Below are 22957 nucleotides of genomic sequence, written 5' to 3'. Positions count from 1 at the left end.
AGAGAACTCACTCTGCTCACATATAAAAGGGGGAGGCAGGGGGAGAAGCATAAAATTAAAGCATTATTTGTTGACAGTTCAATATCTGCTTGCCAGAGACATGCCCGCAATGGGGCTGAGGCTCGGGGAAGATAGGGCCCCAGAGCAGACCTGCAACTGAAACTAAGTTCTAAGAACTTCCCCCTTCTCCCTCCAAGTCCCTAGACATGCAAGACCCATGCAAAAGATAGCAAGCAAAAAAGGAAATCATAGAGACCCTCACTCCTCCTCTTCTCTACCCTCCCAGTGTACACGTACACATTTCAGTGAGTTGGATCTTCCAAAGCAATAGAGCTGGCTACTTTTGATGTTAACCCATAATAATTTTAAGTGTTTGCCTTTCCTTCTATTATGCTATAAGATAATATTAATATTGTATTATTGATATTATAAAATACTATAATATAATATATACAAAATATTATATTATAAAGAAACAAATGTGGCCCTGAGAGGTATATGCAAATAGTAATAACAATAATCATTATTACTCTTCCCTTTTTTTTCCCCCTGAGGCAACTGGGGTTAAGTGACTTGCCCAGGGTCACAGAGCCAGGAAGTGTTAAGTGTCTGAGGCCAGATTTGAACTCGGGTCCTCCTGACTTCAGGGCTGATGCTCTATCCACTGGGCCACCTACCCGCTCCTGCTATTATTATTCTTAGAGCAGCAGCTAGCATTTATACAGCGCTGTAAAGTTTGTAAGGTTTATATTTTATCTTGATAACAACCTTGTGAGGTAGTGTAACCATTTTAGAGATGAGGAAACTGGCAGACAAGGTGAGGTGATTTGCCCAGGATCACAAAGTATCTAGAGTACATCTGAACTCAGGTGCATCCTTATTCCAAGTCCAGTGCTCCACCCAATGTACCACCTAGCTGCCTCTCAATGTAACAGAGACACTGTCCTTAGCATAAATCTCAGAACAGAGACGGGAGCTGTGATTTTACAGGCGATAAAAATCCTCCTAACAATGCAGGTTGCCATTTTTCTGCAACTGATACTCTTAGTGGATTAGGACCAGGGAGCATTGAGAGGTAAAGTGACCTGACCAGAGTCGCACAATCAGAGACAGGGCTTGAACCCAGATTTGTCTGGGATCTGTCTTCTGACTCTCTATCCCATACAACCACTTTGTCTCAGGAAAGAAAAAAAGGCCTCAGGGAATTAGAAAAAATGCCTCATTTAGGAGAAGAATTGGCTAGCACTGGGGCAGAACGGTACTTGTTCCATCCAACATATTTGGAAGTCAAAGATTATGGGATGATTCCAGACTACAGGGTTAGTCAACAGGCACAGCGACACTTGGCTCTCTCCATCTTTCTTTGACCTCTCCCATGAGAGTAGGAGGTACCATTTAAAACTCTGCAATTGATGCTTGGGGGTAGACACACTCACACATGGCCACAGGAGCTTCCAAGGGACAGATATCTACTTTCACAACAATGTCAGCTTCAGTAAAAAAACAACAACCCCAAAACCCCAACATTCTGCATTCAAAGGGCTTGCTGACTTCCTGAATAGATGAGCAAACCCTAGGGATCAAAGTGATGAAATCTTCTAGAAAACAAGAGCTGAATGTGTAAAACGCTCATTGAATTTCTCACCCAAACCAAAAATATAGCCCCTCAGTACTGGCCAGTCTTGCTTGTATGTGGCCCTGAGTCAACTGTAGGGTAGTGGAAAGTCAGGAAATCTGAGTTGGAATCCTGGCTCTACCCCTTATGAGCTGAGCGGCCTTAGAGAATTCATTTTCACCACTCTGTGCCTCAGTTTCCTCATCTGTAAAAGGAAAAATAAGACTACAGTCGTTCACAGAGCTGCTGTGAAGATCAAATGAGATAATGTAAAGATTATTGGAAACTAGAAAGCACCATCTCAATTATCTTTAAAAGGAGGAGACTGGCTCAAAGTTCCTCAAAGTTTCTTTCTACCTCTCTAAATCTATGATTCACTGAGTCTCCAAAAAATATACACCCAACAAGTGGCTATGCAAGTTTCTTTAGTGCTTCGAGTAAAGGGCACCAAAAGCAAGTCATTTTATAGCCAGTGCTGCTGCTAGAGCCTTGCCTCTATACATACCTCCAGCAACATCACTGTTTGCACACTGCCTTACCAATCAGAAGGTAAACTCCTTTAGCGTAAGGACCATGTTTTTTTTGTTTTTTGTTTTTTTTACCTCTCTTTGTGGCTCTAGTACTTGGTATACATCATGCTTAATAAGTGCTTGCTGACCATCTTTGTTACTAAGTTTTCTCTTAATAGCAAAAGCTCCTAGCTTTATACACTGGGGCCAAGCAGAAATAAAATCAATCAAATCCCTTTTCCAACAAAATTCCCGGTTCAACTGCTTGGAGGCTGTTACTATGGCCCCATCTCTGTTACTGCAAGCTGACTGTTTCCATTTTCCTTCCACTGGTTGCCCCCCTCAGGATTTATTCCATTGTTCACTCAACAAGCATTTATTAAGTGTTTATGATGTGACAGGCACTGTCAAGTAGTAGGGATAAAAGACAGGCAAAAGATTCCTCAAGGAATCTAGGGACAAGACAACCCATTAATATTATGCACAAACAAGAAACATACAAGACAAATTGAAGAAAATCTCAGAGGGAAGGCACTAACTAGCCTTTGGGGAGGAGGGAAAGTTATTTTTTTTGGCAGAAGGTAAGATTTCAGCCAAGACTTTGACAATAAAAATACACAGTGTTGGGATTGGGGAGAAAGGGAGATGTGGGAGACAAAAAGGATTTTAGGTAACTGAAAAAAATATCATTTAATTAAAAACAACCAACAACAACAACGAAACTGTGTGCCTTACTTGAATTCTCCCAGGAGTTGGGAAAAAACCATACTTTGAGAAAGAGGCAGTTTATAGAAAAGTTAAAGGAGAAAAAGCAAACATGTCAGTATCACTATATTGCAGAGGGTGTTCTGTAAGGCGTGAAAAGTCTGGCTGGGAAGGGGGCAGATTATAAAGAACTCTGAAAGCCAAAGAGAGGGTCATGGAGGTAATCTGGAGTTTATGGAGTAGAAGCATCACACAGTCAGCCCTGGGCACATTGTAACTCATCAAAGTCCTTCCTAAAATATGGTGTCCCAAAATGAACAGTTAATTCTCTTCCTATTCCTCTCTAGGATGCACTGTGATACAGCATAACAAATGGGAGATCTGGGGTCAAAGGAGCAGTGAGATGGGGCAATGTTTAGAGGACACAGCCTGGAGACAGGAAGACTCATTTTCCTGAGTTCAAACCTGGACTCAGACACTTACTATCTGTGAAACGCTGAGAAAGTCACTTTACCTGTTTGCCTCACTTTCCTTATCTGTAAAATGAGCTGGGGAAGGAAATGGCAAGCCACTCCAGAATCTTTACCATGAAAACATCAAATCTGGGTCAATAAAGAGTTGCATGTGACTGAAATGAAGGAATAACAACAATTGGGATCATAATCCCGGGCTGCCACTAACCTGCATGACCCTGGTGAGCTCATTTAACCCTTCATGCCTCAGTTTCCTCATCTGTAAAGTGATAAGAGTTAAACTATAGGTCCTCCTAAGGTTTCTTCTAGCTCTATGAGCTTATGATTCTGTGACTAATTAGTAAAGCACAGAAGGACACAAAAAAATTAAATGGGACCTCCTGTTGTCATAAAGAGGTTAACATTTTCTATTATGAGAAGTGAGTCATATTATTCTTATGCAGCATGATAAATGTGGAAATGTTTAGAGCTGCACATGTTTAAATCTACATTGGATTGCTTGTTGTCTAGGAGAGAGAGGAGGGACAAGATTTTTGCAAGGGTGAATGTTGAAAACTATCTTTGAATGTACTTTGGAAAATAAAAAGCTATTATATAAATAAAAAAAGAAGTGAATCATAGATTATTAGATTTTAGAAACCCCTTTGAATTCTTTGTTGATTTAATAGATGAGAAAACTGAACTCTAAAGTAATGAAAGATTTATCCAATGTCACCTAGCAAGGGACTGGTTAGCACAGGGACGCCTCCAACCCAAGTCTCTTAAGAATCAGAAAAGTTAACCATGCATTCTAAACCTTTGATTAATGCCCCATTCGTTCATATAATTTGTTCTTATTTATTGCAATGTATTATGGCATTGTCAATGCCAGGACTTGCAACTGAAAATAAAGTAGCTCTTTAAAGAATTCTCAAATCCTAGAATATTTGAGTTGGAAGACAGAAACCTTTGAACTGAAAGCCAAAACACTGAACTTGGAGAAAAGGGGCCTGGATTTGAAGCACAGCTTCAAAAAACTTATATCCTGAACAAATCGCGTTATCAGTGAAATCTGACTTAGCAATTAAATCTAGTTAAGAGCCAGAGGCAGGACAGAAAACTCCAAGTCCTGACCTCCAAAGGCCTTTTCCACTATACTTTCTCCCTGGACTCTCTCTAGAGTGAAATGGAGGGCCATCTCTATTATCTTGTCACAGGACCCAGATGGTTCTAGAGTAGAAATTGAGGCAGGTGACTCTGCACAGCATCCCTCAATTGAATCCAACTCACTTGCATCTCCAGGTACCATCTTCTTCCTGATATCATAATCTCTTCAAGAATAAAGAACAATCAACAACACGGAGGTTATCCGGTCTCATAAGCTTTTAGTGAGGGAGCTAGCCTGATAACATTTCTCTACCTTCACTCCCTTCTTAAAAATGGCTATTATTGACACAGCACTTTCAAGCTTTATCATATACTTTACAAACAGCTCATTTAATCTTCACAACAACTCTGAGAAGTGGATGCTGCCATTATTATTATTACCCACGTAATATAGATTTACAGTATAATCCCCAGATTTACAGATGAGGAAATAGACATAGAGATCAGTTGACTTGCCCAAGATAAGTTAAGGGTCTGAGGAAGGATTTCGAACTCAGTTCTGACTCCAAGTCCAGGTTTCTAGATACACCTAGGTGCTACCTAGACACACATCAAACAAGGAACACCTCCAAAAACCTATACTAAGTCTATAAAAAGTACTCCCTCCCTCCCTTCAAGAGTCCATTCCTATGGAAGAATTTGCCTGAGGGCACAGGGTCCAAAGGTCCATTTTCTTCAGGAAGCAGAAGCATTCTGGTTCTTTCTTTAAGTTCCAATCATCTCTCTCTCTCTCTTTCTCTCCTCCTTCCCCCTTCTTTTCTCTTTCTTTCTCTCCCTCCCTCCCATCTCTTTTCTTCCTCCCTCCCTCTTTTTATCTCCCCCTTCCTCTCTTTCTCTTCCCCCTCCCTTTCCTTCCTTCCCTCTCTCTTTCTCTCCCCCTCCCTTTCTCTCTTCCTTCTTCTCTCTCTCTCCCTCCCTCCCTCTTTCTTTCTCCCCACCTCCCCTCATGTGATGGCACCACCATTCTTCAGTTATCACAGTACTGTACCTTTCACATATACAGCATCGGTACCATGATAACCGAAAAAGGACAGTTCAGTCTCATCCCTGCCGCCTCCACTGGCCAAAGACGTAACCACAGAGGGTGACTTGACTGGGGGAAATCTATCCGCGCATAGCGCTTTCATCAGTCTGGCAGGCAAACGACTTTCAGGAGCTCTCATGCTCCAATCATAAAAAAAAAAAAAAAAAAAAAAAAAAAAAAGAAAGAAAAAAGAAAAAGCTTCTCAGACCGGACTCTTTGCTAAGGACCCAACTGTATACAAACCAGATGTCCAGGTGCACTTGCTGCTTAGTTTTCTTCGTAACCCAAGTCAAAGATTGTTAGAACTGGAAGAAACCCCAGAATTCATCTGGTCTACTCCTCTGCAGGATGGATGTGGAAACCAAAGCCCAGAAGGGAAATAATGTGACCCAATGGTACACAGGCAACAGAGTCAGAATTCAGACCCTCTGATTCTGTGTTCTTTCCACTATACATTCTAATTTCTTTACCACAGTAATTAGCTGTTACCTATCTAATAATTTACTTGTATAGCAAGTTCTTCTATTTTCCTATTGCAAGACCAAGACCATATCTTGCAAATATTTCATTTTCTAGGCATGGAAACTGAGCACTGGAAAGGTGGTATGGTTTGGCCAGGTAATACAAAGGGTTGGAGTCTGTGCCCAGATCCTACTCCAAACCCCGTTTTCTTTTTAATACGTAGTATGGAATAAAAATATAACTGGAAAGTTTTCTACTTCTAGAATCATTTTCAACTGTATCACACCCTCTTATTTTTGGCAAAAATAAAGCACTTGACATGTGTCCCTTCTAGTTGCTACAACTGGGTCACTGGAAGAGGAAAGGAAAAAAAACAATCTATAACAAATAACCAACAAACAAGCTATAAGAGACATCAGGTGTTTAACCCCAAAAGGAATAAATAAAACCAAAAGACAGAGATTAAAGGATCCATACCCAATATGTGGGGCTGCTTTAATTGGTCCCAAATGAAGATTACAGCTGGGAAAGAAAGAAAGTGAGCTTCCCATAGGTACAAATAAATAACGAGGAAAGAGTTTGGTTCATTTAAGTCTCAGAGGTACAGGCAGTTCTGTACTTGATGACAAGCTATGCTCAGTACAGTAACTTTGTCATTTGGTACAATTAGAAAAATAAATCAGCTCAGCTAGCAGGGCTTAAGAAAACAACTTACGTGTAGGGAGACAGCGGTCCTAGCAGGACTTTAGAAACATCCTGCTGTCCAAGGGTCATGAGGAGCAGAACTAAACTCTGGTTGGTGGAGTCCACACAACCCCCCTGTCAACACAAACATTTTAATTATTAATCTTTGTACAAACTAGAAAATGGAAGCCCCCTCACCCCCAAAGGGAGAGATAAGGAAGGAAAAAGGGAAACATTTACCAGGAACAGGGGAGCCCATAAAAGACCAGATTGCATTGGTCAAATGCTAATAAAATGAAGCACAATTTTGTAAGGGGAAAACTTACATAATCTAGTTTTAAGGGTACACCCATTATCAAGACCTTTGCAACAGCTAGGGACAGGCAAATGGACAATTTAAGTTTATGAAGTGAAAAAGGAGGCTTGTCATAGTAATTAAAACAGCAAGACAACATTTTACTGAGTACAGAATAAGCCAAAAGCACAATTCAGTACTAGGAAATCTGTAGTTAATTACTAAAGGTTAAATGACTGCCAAGTAAGTGCCTACTTTTATTCAACCCATAGCAGAACAAAGCTAGTCCTGTCTGGTAACAGGATTTGACATTCTAGATTTATTCAAACTAAACTACAATATTTGTTTAAGTTCTTCCTTCTTCATCTTTCCTCTGTGACTTGTTCTGGACCTGTGATTTCATCAGTAAAGGGAATTTCTCGTGTGAAACTTTCCTCAAAATATTTATAGTAACCATTTAAGAATGAAAATTTTATCTTCTTTTTATTGATATCTTTTGTTTGTACATATTTGTTCCAAATATATCTCTCCTCTCCCCTTGTAATATCCCTTATAACAGAGATAGCAAAGAAAATGGATAAAACTAACCCAACCCATCAATTGTATTTGATGGTATATGTGATATACATTACCAGAGTCCCTAAATTCTATAACTAAAGGAGAGAAGAAAGATGTATTTTCTCAGCTTCTCTAGTCCCAGTTTGGTCATTATAACTGCACAGTGTTGGATCTTTTGTTGTTGTTGTTCTTTCCATTTGCACTGTCATAATTATTGTGTATATTGTTTTCTTAGTCCTGCTTACTTCATTCTGCATCATTTCATAGAAGTCTTTCATGCACCTCTGAATTCTTCGTATTTTTCATTTCTTATGCTATGGTAATATTACATTATATCCACATACCGCAGTTTATTTAGTCATTTATTAGTCACTGAGCATTTCTATTTTTGTTTCCATTTTTTTATTACTGCCTATCAGTAATTTTTTGGGGGGTATGACAAATAATTGAAAGGAAACTGGGTATACATCAACTGGGAAGTGATTGGCTGAAAAAACTATAAGTAAATATAATGGAAACTATTATGATGGAAGAAGTGATGACTTTGTATGGATTCAGAGAACCTTGGGAAAAATTGTATGAACTGATGCAGAGGTAAATAAACAGAACCAAGAGAGAAATGCACAGGATTTCTATACGAATAATGCTAAAGGATCACATAATACTGATCTATGAAGGGATCCACTGTGTCTAGACAACTGAAGCATTCAGAAGGTGGTGAAACACGCATGTCTCCTACTTCTTGGCAGAAGGGTGATGGACTAAAGGAGTAGAATGAGACGTATATTTGTGGACATCTTCAATGTCTCTGTTTAGTTGACTATACTTACTGCTATAAGAAAGGATTCAAGGGTTCTATTGAAAGAGTTTATCATTGCAAACAGAGAGTTATATTCAAGGAACAGCTATATAAAATCTGAGGGGAAAAAAATGGGAGAGGAAAAAAAGAAACTTGTTCTGTGGATATAAATCAACAAATTATCAAAACTTCAAAATTTTAAGAGAGTGGTCCAGGGAAGTGAGAAACTGACATACCCACACAGCCAATCACAGCTATCATGTATCAGGCATGTTTTGAACCTTGGTCTTAATTCAATTGTGCCTCTCAGATAAAAATACAATCTACCTCATAGGATCAGTCAAATGAAACGATATATATAAAACTCTTTGCAAATCTCAGTGTGTTATATAACTGTGAGCTATCTATCTGAACTTTGTCCAGGGTTTTCCTGTCCCACTTAAGTGGGACTTAAAACAAGAAAACTGTCAAGATCTATTCTTCACTTTTTTTCCTATTGATACATATTTTTCTCATTTTCTAAATTAAAATTTACTTTCAGAGGTACAGTTTTTCCTTTCCCCTTCTGTACTCCCTATCGAGAAAGCAAGGAAAATAAAACCCCTATTACAAGAATGAACAATCAAGCAAAATAAATTCCCATACCAGCCATGTTCAATCTATCCCCCCACCCCTCCCAATTTATCTCAATCTATACTCTGATTCCACAATTTTTCTATCTGGAGGTCGGTAGCATGTTTCATCTTGACACCTCTGGAACTATAGTTGGTCATTATGCTGATTAAAATTCACCAATTTTAAAATGTTGTTTTGTCTTTACAACACTGTTATTAATGTGTAAATTATTGTCCTGCTTTTGATCATTTCACTCTGCATCAATTCCTAAATCCTTCCATGTTTTTCTTAAACCACTTTTTAATTTCTTATAACACAACAGTATCTTATCACATATACACACCATAATTTATGCACATTCCCTAATTAATGGGCACCTCTTCTTTGCCACCACAAAAAGAGTTGCTATAAATATTTTTATATATAAGGGATTTTTTCCCTCTTCTTTGCTCTCTTAGGGTTTTAAAACTTTATTATTAGAGAATTCTGATGCAAAAACTTTTTCTCTACTTTCCTGTGTCACTTCTAATTCTAGCTATATTGTATTTGTTTGTACAAAAGTTTTTAATTTTATGTAACTAAAATTGTCCATCCTATCTTTTGTAATTTTCTTTATCTCTTCTTTGGTTATAAACTTTTCTCCTCTCCATGGATATGATTGATAATTTCTTTCTTGCCCCTTTATGTCTAAGCAATCATGTGGATTTTGTCTTGGTATATGGTGTGAGCTGCTGGTCTACACATAAGTTTCTGTTAGATTACTTTAAATTTTTACAACAGTTTCTGTTAAATAACAACTTCTTGTCCAGTTGCTGGGATCTTTGGCTACTGTGCTCATTTGCTTTTGTATATTGTATACCAAATTGTTATCACTGATCAACTTCTTTATTTCTTAACCAAAACTAAATTGTTTTGATGATTATAGCTTTGTTGTAAAGTTTCAGCTCAATCCACCCTTCCATCCCAACCTCTTATTTTCCATTCCTTTTCTTCCATTTAAGTTTTTCTGGATTCTGGGTGGCATCTCTGATATGCCTCTGTGACCTATATTTTGGTGTATCCCTAAGGAGAGTTCTGGGCTGTGGGATATATTTTAAAGACTTAAAGACAGAGTAGCTCAGTGGATTGAAGAAGTCATGATATTTACCAAAAAAAGCTCCCCCTCTTGGTTAACAACTTCTGATCCCAAGCTCTATTTTCTTAGATATGGGTGTGCTTCACAGCATGGACACTATCCCTTTGCCTTTAAACAACTTAACAAAAACTTTTCTTAAAGTGCAGTCTTTCCATTCTGGCTATGATCCTGCCATTAGTAAGTAATCCAGTTTGCATGTGGCTCCAGTAAGAGTGAGGGAATTGTTAAAAATTATTCACACTCAATTCTCCTTTGTGGTCAATGTTATATATTTGTTTTTATTTTTTATTGTTTTTTCTTTCTTTTTTTTTTTTAATTTATTAAAGCTTTTTATTTTTCAAACCGTATGCGTGGACAATTTTTCAACATTAGCCCTTGCAAAACCCTGCCTTCTCCCATGCCCTCCCCTAGATGGCAAGCAGTCCAACATATGTTAAACATGGTAGAAATATATATTAAATCCAATATATGTATACACATTTATACAATTATCGCACAATGGCATATATTTGTAAGAAAATTCTTCTGCATAAGAAAATACATTTTGTCACTGTGGGACAACTATGATAACTGACTTTTATAGGAAACAAAATTTATGATCTTAGCTATAAAAAGAGCAATCTCAAAAACTAAGTTCACTGTGACTCTTTCCAATAATGAGATGACTGATGCTACTTCCAATGATCTTGTGATGAAGAGAGCCATCTCCACCCAGAGAGAGGACTGTGGGAACTGAGTGTGGATTACAAGATAATATTCTCACTCTTTTTGTTGTTTGCTTGCATTTTGTTTTCTCACTCATTTTCTTTCCTTTTTGATCTGATTTTTCTTGTGCAGCAAGAGAATTGTATAAATATGTTTACACATGTTGGATTTAATGTATATTTTAACATTCATAACATACATTGAATTGTTTGCCATCTAGGAGAGGGGGGAGGGATGAGGGGAAAATCTGAAACACAAGGCTATGCAAAGATCAATGTTGAAAAATTATATGTGCATATGTTTCAAAAATAAAAAGTTTAAAAAAATTAAAAAATAAAAATAAAAAATTAACATTCAGTGTTATTAAATTGATTTTGTATAAGTGAGATAAAAAATTGATATTCAAAAAAAAAACTAAGTTCAAAGGGCAAGATAGATGAAGATGGATGGATAGATGGATGGATAAATGCTCCATCATGGTGAAATCTATTGTTTTTTACAACTTATGTGTGACACTGAGAATCTGGATAAAGTTAGCTAGATAGCTCACATTTACACAGCCCTCTAGATTTGCAATACTTTACATATATATTGTCTCATCTAACTGACTGTGAGGTGCAGATGTGGAGATTAAGGCTAAGTAATTTGTCTAGAATTATATAACTATAACTATCTATATCTATTTATATAGATAGATAGTTATAGTTAGTATATATATCGTATATAGATAGATAGATATAGTATATATATATATATATATATATATATATATATATATATATATATATATATATATATATATATATATAGCATAGATAGATACTATGGACACTATTTAAGTGTCTAAGGCAGGGTCTGAACTTGAGTGTTCCTTATTTCAGTTCTTGCTATTTACTATACTATAGTTTCCAATGAAATTCAGAAAAGAATCATAAAGACCAGTGAATTATATAATTTCAGAGTTTAAAAGAACTTCAGAGGTCATTTAGCTCAATTTGAATCTAAGCATGAATCACTTTGACAAATGTCTTTTAACCACAGTTCTCTAGAGATGAATCACTTATTAGTACCCTGTAAGATGGGAAAACTAGTAATAGGCATCCCACAGATATAATGAGGATAAAATGTAAAAAACTCTATCGCCCCTAAAAGTGCCACAGAAACATCAGGTGCTATTATTATCACTGTTGACCTCCCCCCGTCTCCCCCTCCGGCAGTCCATGTCACCTTCGTTAATGGAAGGTGACAAGTTAACCTTCTGGACTTGGACAGCTTGGAAGAGAGAGAAAAGCATGATGGGAACAAACGTAGTGAGATGCAGCCACACTGCCAACCCCCCTTCCCCCTAGAAGGGCCAGTGACTTACTCTATAAATCTCTTCCAGCAACAGCTTTGCACAGTTCCTGCCAAGGTCTTCCGGGAGCACTGCTGTTCCCTGACCCTGGGGGTTCGAGGCCAATTCTGCACTGAGGAAGGTACCGTTGGTGGTCTCAGCAACAAGCGAGAGCCCAAAGCCCGGAGACCTGCAAGGAAACACACACACACACACACACACACACACACACACACACAGAGTACAATTTTGATGAGAGTTAATAAAACTGTCGCAGCTGTTCTACAGCAAAAGGTGGAGGACCCCCAAGGTCAAACTGTGTTACTCAAATTACTCCCCCTCTCTGGGCTTCAGCTTCATTTTCTATAAAAGGAAGTCGTGGCAGCAGATGATCTCCAAGCTCTAAATGCCATGACCGTATAAGTTCTATATCCCTTTAATCCCCATCCCAAAGCTATCTATAGTTACATCAAGTCTCTTAATCAATTTTAAGGGTCTGCAGGATCATTTTTCACAGCGAGGTGTGAGAGGGTCCAATGGCTGCTTCCAGAAAAGCCCCAAATATATTTCTCCATCTTCATTTTCCTCAGTGAAAAATATTCTCTTATGCTTTTCTGCGAGGTGCTGCAGGGGATAAAGTGCTAGGCTTGGAGTCAGGAAGTCTGTGAGTTCCAATATGGCCCCAGACGCTTACTAGCTATGTGGTCCTGGGTTAAGTCACATAATCCTGTTTTCCTCAGTTTCTGTATTTGTAAAATGGGCTGGGGAAAGGGTGATTCTCTAATATATCTTTCTACCCCCCCCCCATTCCATTTAGTTTGAACTATTCAATTGGTTTAACCCTAATTGCGGTCCCAGCAGACATGAACAAGGCAAAAATCAACAAATCCCAGTTTACTCAGGTCACATCTCACTGGCTACACTGGACTGAGACATTCCAACAGGGAGTTTAAAATGATTCCATCTGCCCACAACTTTTCATGAATAAAATGTTATCTAACAGAGCCCTAGCAAGGCCCTATATTTCTGATGAAGACTATTTAAAAGCATCCCTGGAGATGAATCTTTATCTCTATTAAATACTCAAGATTTTTCATCACTTTATGTTTTCATATAGTCTGTCTGTCTGTCTGTCTATCTATCTATTTATTTTCCCTGAGGCTGGGGTTAGTGACTTGCCCAGGGTCACACAGCTAGGAAGTGTTAAGTGTCTGAGACCAGATTTGAACTCGGGTCCTCCTGAATTCAGGGCTGGTGCTCTATCCACTGCGCCACCTAGCTGCCCCCTCATATAGTTAAAAAAAAAAAAAAAAAAAAAAAGCCACTATAGAATCCAGAACAATTTGGAGGAAAGGGGGTTCTGAAGTTTTTGTTAGTTAATTGACAATGGAATCCTGGCATACCCTACCAAAAATTAAGTTTTTTTTTTAATGACCAGGTAGGACTTATTTTTTAAAAATAATAAACTTTAATTTGCAAAATATATGCAGAGTTTTCAATTGCACCCTTGCAAAATCTTGTGTTCCAAATTTTTTCATCCTTCTTTTCCCCTATCTCCTCCCCTATGTAACAAATAATCCAACATATGTTAAACCCATACAATCCTTTTATACATATTTTCACAACCATCATAAGCAAATATTTTTAATCTGGCGTCTGTGAATTTGTTTTTGAAAAAATATTTTGGTAACTATTTTAATATGATTCTTTTGTAATCCTGTATTTGTTTATTTTATTTATTAAAGACATTATTTTGATGCTATCCAGCTCTAAAGAGAAGTGATGAACTGAGTACAAATTGAAATATAATTCTTACTTCATTTTTCTTGCTTTTGGGGGAAAAAAAGGCTAATATGAAATGTTTTGCATGATTTCATATGTATAATTGATATCATATTGCCTGCCTTTTCAGTGGTGGGGGGAAGGATGAGAGGAAGAGAATTTGGAACTCAAAATTTAAAATGAAAACAATGTTTAAAAAGAAGTAATAAATTTTAGAAAAGGAAAAAAAAAAAAAGAAATGGATGAGACTTGGAAAGAAAAAAAAAAAAAAAAACAACAGCAGTATTTTGAGAAGGGATTTCTAGACTTTACCAAAATGTCAGAGAGTCTAGGAAATTAAAAAAAAAAAAAAAAAAAAAAAAGGCTAAGAACCTCTGAATGTTAGACCAATCCCCTCAGAACTAAGTTAGAACTAGAGAAGTAACTAAGTTGGCTAAAAGTCTTTATTTAATATATAAGTAACAGGACCAAGATTAGAACCCAGGCTAGGGGGCCAATTTTAGCACTCTTTCTTCTCAATCTACCACACTGATATTTAGACAAGTTTTAAAATACTGTTTAACCTTAAACAAATATTAAGCCACATGGTTAAACAATTTTTAAAGGGCATTCATGAACAAGAAGACCACCCGGTTTTAAGTACTCCAAGAAACAAATATTTACCAAGAGCCCACCTACTGCCTGTATAACACTCATGATGACAGATGTGGCCTGTCACTGAGGGTGACTTTGAATTCACCATCACGAGGGTTAAGACCATGGCTTTAACACCCCAAAGGTTTTATAAAGAGGCTGCTAAAAAAGTCTTGGAGCTCAAACAAGACAGCACCACCTCCTTCTCAGGTCACCAAGCAGGCTCATTTCCTGACTACCAGGAGCACGTGTGTAAGCTGGCCCTGAAACAGCCAGCTGAGCCAAATACTTTTCAAAAACAGAACTGCAGCTGGTTTGTGGTGGGCCTTCAGCTTTTAGTAACGCCAAAGGCCAGACACAGGAGGGCCTTGTTCATTCATTCTCATCATGCTCTCCTGCCGCCATCTTTCTCTTCCTTTCCTTCTTTCCCTTTAAGAGACAAATTATTTAACCTCTCTGAGTTCAGTTTCTTCCTCTAAAAAACACAGACTATGAGGCCTTTCCAACTTTTAAAATGAGGGATCAATCTTTCTCCTCGGCTGGGTTAATTTTTTTTTTTTTTTTTTTTTTTTTTTGCCAAATCACATTTTTATTGTAACAAAAATAATTGCTATTAAATTTCTAATTAAGTGAAACACTTATAAAGGTTAGATTGAAGTTAGCTCATAGGGATCTGAAAGTCAATTATTAAAATTTTCTCTGTCAGCATTTTCATCTCGGAAACTGGAATATACCACAAATCAGGATCTGATTTATTGTTCTGTTAATGTAGATTTTTAAAAAATTATTTTATTTTTGATTTATGGAACAAGGCATATCCATAACAGTATAAAAAGATAATTGCACATGAAACTGAAAATCTATTATGTATAACTTGCCATTTCTTTTAAATATATAATAAAGTTATCATGTAAATTTCTTTTTTTCCTCTTGTTCTCTCCCCTTCTCTCACCCCCACCCTACATATGGCTATAAATAGACACAAATAAGAATATATGTGTAAAATTAATCTATATATACTTCTATTTATCAGTTCTTTCTCTGGACACAAATAGTTTACACTCTCAACAAAATTTATGTAGCTATAACTTCAAGCACATAGTTATACAGACTACATAGAAGATATTAGAAAGTAGACAAAAAATGCTTTTGGGAAGCATTCCATCAAGTTCTTTCTTCTTTTGGGCAGCTAGACCACATTATTAATCTTTAAGGTATCTTCCAGTTTGGATATTCTAAGTTCTCAAATCTTCTCAGCTGTAATTCTATGTTCTAAGGTTCCTTGTAGCCCTAACAATCTACGTTCTAAAGTCTCTTCCTATGGTTCTTCATCTCCTGCTCAGAAGAGAATGTAGCTCCAATTTTGGTCCCTTACAATACAAGCCAGGATTCTAGTTCCTTTTTTCCCATCAAAGCTTCCCATTTCACCTGATATGTTGCCTTATTCACTGGGAGCACCTGAGCTGGCCAACAGTTATTGCTGGATTGTGAATCTCTAGTGCCTACTTTAAACCTATTGACTGAGTGCTGGATCCATCTGGATTTGCAGTCAGAACAGAATCCCAGCTCTGCCATTTGTGCCACTTTGGATACTTCCAAATTTCCCTTTCCTTGAACTTCATTTCCTCCTGTGCAAAATAAAGGGGCTGGACTGAAAGGGACTCTATCATCTTGAGTAATCAATAGGTGTATTTGAGTGCCTATTAAATGCCTTCTACTGGTACCCATGCTACACAGGGAACAAAGAACCCCAATATTCTTAAGAAATGGTCCTGGCTGTCAAGAAATTTACCATCTAACTGGGTAGACAGGAAACCCTATACACACAGTTATGAAGTTTCAAAACTGGAATTCTGACTCAGATGTTAGGGCTATTTTCACCACGAAGAGACAATATCCACAGTCTCACTGGAAGTGTACACTCAAAACAGATAAGGGTTATTTTTCTTCCAGAATGATCACTGGCCCTATAGTCCTAAGAACTCAGTCAAAATCCTGTCTACCAGCTGTATAAACTAGGACAGTCATTTCATATCTTTTAGTCCTTGCTTTCCCATCTATAGAATGGGGATACTCCATGCACTCTTTCTCAAAGGGCTGTCATAAAGAAAACACTCTGTAAACCTTAAATATAACAGAAATGATGTATGATTATTGACACTACCACCAAAAGTAATAATAATGGCATTATTATATGAACAACACATTGTCATTATTGTTGTAATCATTATGTTTTTTATAGCAACAGTATGGCACCCGTCCCCTTGTCTCCACTTATACTTGAACTTCACCCAACTGGAACCCCTGCTTCCTGTTTTCCCCCCTCTCTAATCAACTCTATACACAGCTGACAAACTGATAATCCCCCAAAAGGGGGGCATCTAGTTGAAGGTTGATTCTGGTTAGCTATGTAGTGCAGTGGATACAACAACCAGTGGATACAATCAGGAGGATGTGGGTACAAATCTGGCCTCAGAAACTCATTAGCTGTGTGTCCCTGGACAAGGAGGGGAAGGAGGGAAGGAGGAGGAAGAAGAAAGGAAGGAGATTCTGAGATCAACTTCCATAGTTCATGTTTAAGATACAAGTCCTTCCCTCTGTCCCAAATCTAGCAATTTTAATCTTCTTTCACAAGGAAAACCAAAGAAAATAATAAAAAGTTCATATTTTGAGGCTTTTTCCTCATCTCTGAATTGCATCACAGATACTTACTTTCCAGAGTTGATCCCTTTCATGTGGTCTGTGTAAATATAAATATCGGGAATGAATTTGTTAAGGATGCTCCGGGAAGACTCCACGATGCGATTGGCAATCTGAGGCGACACTCGTACAGAGTAACTGCAATCTCAAGTTAAGGAACTGGCTTGCATGGTCCCAGAAGACAAAGGAGGAGGGGGAAAACATAGGGGAGAGGGGAAGGATGCACAGAAGCAGCAGAAAGCCTAGGATTTGTTTATGTGCCCCAGAGTTCAAATTCTGACTCTGCTATTTCCTAACTGGATGACTCTGGGCAAATCACTTCCTTGACCTGAGTGAGTTTCCATCATCTGCTTGGTAAACCACTGGAATGGATGCCATGGGGGAAATGTCCGATCCAGAGCCAGCAGACATAAACTTGCATCCTAACTTTGTGACCTTCTAGTATTTGGTTTCCTCCTCTATAAAATTAGGGGACTAAACTACATCAGGAGTGGGGAATCTTTTCTGTCAAGAGCTATTTGGATATTTATAATATCTTTCACAAACCATACCAAATTATCAACTAAGAGAATACAAGCAGTGAGAGGCTACAGTACCTAAGTTTTGGTTTATCATCACTTGCTGTTGCCTTACTTAGCAATTGATTTTGTGAGCCTGATATGGCCTGCGGGTTGGATGTTCCTCATTCCTGGACTAAATGACCTCTGAGGACCCTCATAACTCTAAATCCCATGGTCTTCTTTTAGTGTAACTGTACTTGGAAGCTGCAATATCTAGTCTCACCTTCTCACCCCAATGTGTCTCACTGGAATTTCTTAACAATTCAGGTCTTTGAACAATCCTTTAATGGTTGTATCTGTCTTCCACTCCCCAGCAATTACTTCATTTATTTCAGACTATCTTGTTAATAGTACAATAGATAAAAACCTCATTATCAAACCACTCAGATCTTTAAAAAGATATTCTGTTCTTTGTCCAAACTCCATTTACAAAAGCAATGAATCTGTCATTTAAGGGCAAAGTCAGTATTCTGGGCCAGACCGGTGGTCCATTCAGCTCATGATTTAGGATTGGGCTCTGACAACATGTTTAAGGCACATGGCCCTTTTTATGAGGATCTCAGAAGGTCAACTGCAGAATACAAGGCCCATCCCTGATGATTCAAGAGCTGACTACTCCAAATGGTCTATCTAGCTTCTCCTTTCTCCAATCTATTCTATACATAGCCAATAAACGGATTTTTTTTTTCTTTCCCAAATTAAGCTCTGCAGGCTGATTTCAGAAAAACGTGGAAAGGCTTACATGAACTGATTCTAAGTAAAATTAGCAGAACCAAAAGAACATTGTACACAAGAGCAACAGAGTAGCAAACGTGACAGACTTGGCCCTTTTCAACAATGCAGCGATTCAAGGCAACTCTAATAGACTTGGGATAAAAAATGCCATCTGTAGATTGAAGCATAGTATTTTCACTGCTTTGTTTTTGTTTGCTTGTTGTTGTTTTTTTTTCCCTCTCTCATGGCTTTTTCCCTTTTGATCTCATTTTCTTGCATAACATGATTAATATAGAAATGTTTAAAAACATATTTCATCTATATCAGATTACTTGCTAACTTGGGAAGGAGGAAGGTGAGGAATGGAGAAAAATTTGGAACACAAAGATTTTTTTAAATGAATATTAACAACAATATATACATATTTTTGGAAAAATAAAATACTATTAAAAAAATTAAGCTCTAACCATAACCCCCCCCCTCCTTCCTATCTTTTGATAGCTCCCTACTAAAAGGTCTACTGAAAGACCTCTAGAAAAAACTCAGTGGTTTGATATCCAATATGGGGTTTCATAAATGAAAGTGGAGGTCTTTTATAAACTTATATACTTGAGGTCATACAAAAATTTTCTGGGTGAAAAGACTGAAAGTAGAAAAAAAGTTTAAGAAGTCCTGGGATAAAATACTCAATGTGGCACTTAGTCTTTCTTTGTTTGGGATAAGACCTACCTTCCCCTCCTATTAGCAGGATGGTACAGATGCTGCCCTGCCCCACACTTCTTTGCCTTCTTCCCCACTTGCTCATGATTCAGAGGATCTATGTGACTGTGAGCAAGCCACTGGATTTCTCTGGGCCTCAGTTTTCTTAACTACAAGATAAAACTGTTACCTAGCCCTGACACCATTTTGTTTTTGTTTGCTTGGTTTTTTTTCTCTCTCTCTCATGGTTTTTTCCTTTTTGATCTCATTTTCTTGTATAATATGATTAATATAGAAATGTTTAAAAACATTTCATCTATATCAGATTACTTGTTAACTTGGGGAGGAGAGAGGTGAGGAATGGAGAAAAATTTGGAACACAAAGTTGTTTTTTTTTTTTTTTTAAATGAATATTGTATTTGTATGAACTTTGACAAGCCACTTAATCTGAACCTCAATTTCTCTTTCCTGTAAATTGGGAACAGTGATTTATTTCTCATAAAGTTGTTGACAGTAATGTACTTTGTAAACCTTAAATTGTTACAGAAATATGAGTTATTATAAAGGGGGATACGACCTCCTAATTTTACCAATATAGAGAAATCCCACTGAAGAAACTTCTACATTGTACTGTTATTTGTTTTCCTATTTCCCTCACAGTCTCAGAGTGCTTTGCTAGTAAATGCTTAATAAATATTTGTTAATTGATTCCAAAGGCCAAGATCCAAAATGAGGAAAGAATTAAGAGGAATTCTTCAAGCCCCACAAAGTCTAGTTATAGAACGCCTTTGGCCATAAGCAACTGTAGAGAAACAGTCCCAGGCTTTATTCACACTAATTCCCCAAGGCAGGCATCTTATTTATAAAAGCCTAATTGAAATCTTTATTAGATTTTGAATATCCAGGATTGGGGGCTACTCTCTCCCTTTCTTCAGGAAAAAACCCAGAGTAAAATATTCTTTTTTTCTTAAAATAATTATTTCAGATTTCCACTATGCCTTCAGCTTTTTCCTGGTATTATCTTAGCCTGTTTTTTTTTTTTAGTTTTTTTTGGTTTTGTTTTGTTTTGTTTTTTAGAGGAGAGGGACAATCATTAACATAATAAATGATAAACAGAATTAATATTTTTGGCCTCTTTCTCTAGAGAAGAAAAAGGAGAAACAGATGAAATGTTTTGTTAAAGGTCCTGAAACTCCTCGGTATCTACCTCTTCCAGAAAATGGGTTTTAAGATTACCCAGAATTTGGGTAGTCCAGAAGATGGACTACCTGCCATCTAGGGGAAGGGGTGGAGGGAAGGAGGAGATAATTTGGAACAGAAGGCTTTGCAAGGGTTAATGTTGAAAAATTACATATGTTTTGTAAATATAAAACTTTAATAAAAAAAAAAAAACACCAGAAGATGGTTTTTATTTCTCTGTCCCACTGGAGCAAAGGATTCCAGGTAATTTTAATGAAAGTCTTAGACCAACTCCTCCATGAAGCTTTTACTTAGTCCCCTTGTTAATAACTGTCTCTCCTCTCAACTTACACATTATTGAGGCAGCTTTGTGTAGTGGATGGGAGGCTTGATAGGAAGAGCTCAATTCAAATGCTACTTCACTTGCTATGTGACTGTTTGCCTCAGTTTCTTCAACTATAAAATAGAGACAATAACAGCATCTTTCTCTTAAGGTTGTTGCGAGAATTAAATGAGATTCCCATATGCAGAATGTTTCACAAAACCTTAACATTAGCTATTATTATAGTCCTTTGAGACTTAGCTCATGTTTTCACAGCAGCAGTCTTTGTGGTCCCAAGCAACTGGAAACACTAGTTCCCATTAATCAGGAAACAGCTGAACAAAATGTAGCAGTGGAGAAATGTAATGGAATATTGTTGCTATGACGAATATGAAGAATCCAGCGGAACACGGGAAGACATATATGAAGTGATGAAAAGCCGAGAATAGAATGACTCCAATGTTATAGTTGAAAATATCAAAAAGTAGTTGAACTCAGATTAATTGCAATGACCGGCTTTGGTTACAGATAGCAAGGATGAACATATGCTTCCTCTCAGAGAAGAGATCACAGGGTCTAGGAGATACAGTTGCAAAGGAACTCACAGGCCATTAAGTCTAATCCCTTCATTTTACAGAGCCCAAACCCAGTCTGGAAAGGTTAAGGAAATTACTTTAGTTCACACAGCTATCAAGTGTTGAAGATAGGATTTGAATTCGATTCTTAACTCTTAGCCTAGACTCCATCTGGTTTTACTTCTGGTGGCTTTTTAAAAAGTTATTTATACTTTAGTGGCTTTTGTTTTTTGCTTCTAAAGATTGGGGAAAAGGAAGTTAAAAAAAAGGCATCAAAAATTTTAAATAGGGGAAGAGTATAGGGAGTAAATGATGTTCTGACAACTGCAGGCAGTCAAGAACTGAGGAGCATCAGTATGTGTCCTTCCTCCTATTCTCTCCCACAATAGCATCTGGAAGGAGATCTGAGCCAGGAGAAGGAAGCTCTCTTTATGGAAATCAGGCCTCTGGTCAGTCAACAAGGAGAAACATGATCAGACCATGAGATCTACTACCTCCCTCATTAGTCTCCACCCCAGCTTGTTTATCTGACATGCACCAGACCAAAAAGACTTTGTCCCAATGCTACTGGTGCAATTCCACGTAACAATAACAAAATGTCCCATTCTCTTCTGTCTTTCCTTCTCCGTCTCTCCCTGTCTCTTTTCCTCTCTGTCTCCCTTGCCTCCCCACCTTCCACTCTGTCTTTCTCTTTCTCCTTCCACTCTGTCTTTCTCTTTCTCCATCAGGAAGCTAAAAAGGAGAATACCTGAATAAGAGGTCCCACAACTACCCTGGCCCTGCCTTTAGCAGAAAACCAACATCTGTCCTCTCTGGGGCCCAGGAGAACATTTTTGGTAAAGCTCCAAAGAGTGGCAAAAGTTGAGAGAGAGAGGAGAAAATTCAGAGCTGAAAACCATAAAAGCAGCAACAGGTTAATTTCTGCCAAAACCAACCCTCAGTGGAGAAAAATACCACCAAGCACAGACCTAAATTTAAACCAGTCCTGCAGATAACCAGCCAAAAAGCTGACCAACTACACAAATATTCTCTCCCTCTCTAGTTCAAATAACAGAGCAAAACTAAATGAAATGATTGGGTTTTTGGGGGGAGGGGTGGAGATTTGCTAAACTGAAAGTGAAATAAATATTCAGACAGTGGCTGGCTACAACTGGCCTTACTGTCTGAGGATTTGAAAGGCAGGACTAGGCTCCTGCAGATGGCTACTAAGTTCAGATTTCTGAAGGGTTTGAGAGAGGCTTTGAAAAATAGACTGTCCCATCAGCCTGAGATGCTTTAAATTTGATACTACCCACGTAACTAATTGGTATTAACTGGGTATCAATTGCCTGGGTATTCTAACTGTCAGAAATCTACATCCATAAAATTCTAATAGCCCACCAGGTGGGCAATAACAGATGTGTGAACTTAAAGGCTTTATGGTACTTGAATCACAAGAGTTAAGATTTAGAAGGAGACTCGCATCAGCCAGGTTTAGCCTCCCTCATTTTACAGATGGGGAAAGTGAAATCCAAGAACACACAGGGGATAAAGCAGGAGAGTGAGAATTCAAACACAGGGCCTCTGACTCCAAATTCTTTCACTTCGTTATGAATGAGGCCACTAAGCAATTTTCCAACTGCCCCATAAACCAGCCATTCAACAGTCATTAATCACCTTCCAGATGTAAAGACCTAAGCAAGGCCCTGAAAGATACAAAGTTTATTTTTTTTAATTAAAACTGTTTATTTTCAAA

The 22957-nt window shown here is 37.8% G+C and overlaps 1 protein-coding gene across 3 annotated transcripts in view; it reads right to left on the bottom strand.

Moving 5' to 3' along the window:
• RCL1 (RNA terminal phosphate cyclase like 1) overlaps positions 1-22957 on the bottom strand; it is an 85486-nt gene that overhangs the window by 2536 nt on the left and 59993 nt on the right. For all 3 annotated transcript variants that reach the window (XM_074282847.1, XM_074282846.1, XM_074282848.1), the window contains exons 6-8: positions 17186-17311; positions 12092-12248; positions 6650-6753 (exon numbers count right to left, since the gene is read on the bottom strand). In XM_074282847.1, coding sequence (XP_074138948.1) covers positions 6650-6753; positions 12092-12248; positions 17186-17311 — 387 coding nt within the window. The remainder of the gene's footprint in view (positions 1-6649; positions 6754-12091; positions 12249-17185; positions 17312-22957) is intronic.

The sequence above is a fragment of the Sminthopsis crassicaudata genome, chromosome 1, assembly GCF_048593235.1.
Source record: "Sminthopsis crassicaudata isolate SCR6 chromosome 1, ASM4859323v1, whole genome shotgun sequence".
In the NCBI taxonomy this organism is placed as follows: Eukaryota; Metazoa; Chordata; class Mammalia; order Dasyuromorphia; family Dasyuridae; genus Sminthopsis; species Sminthopsis crassicaudata.
This window is presented reverse-complemented; position numbering and strand designations above follow the sequence as displayed.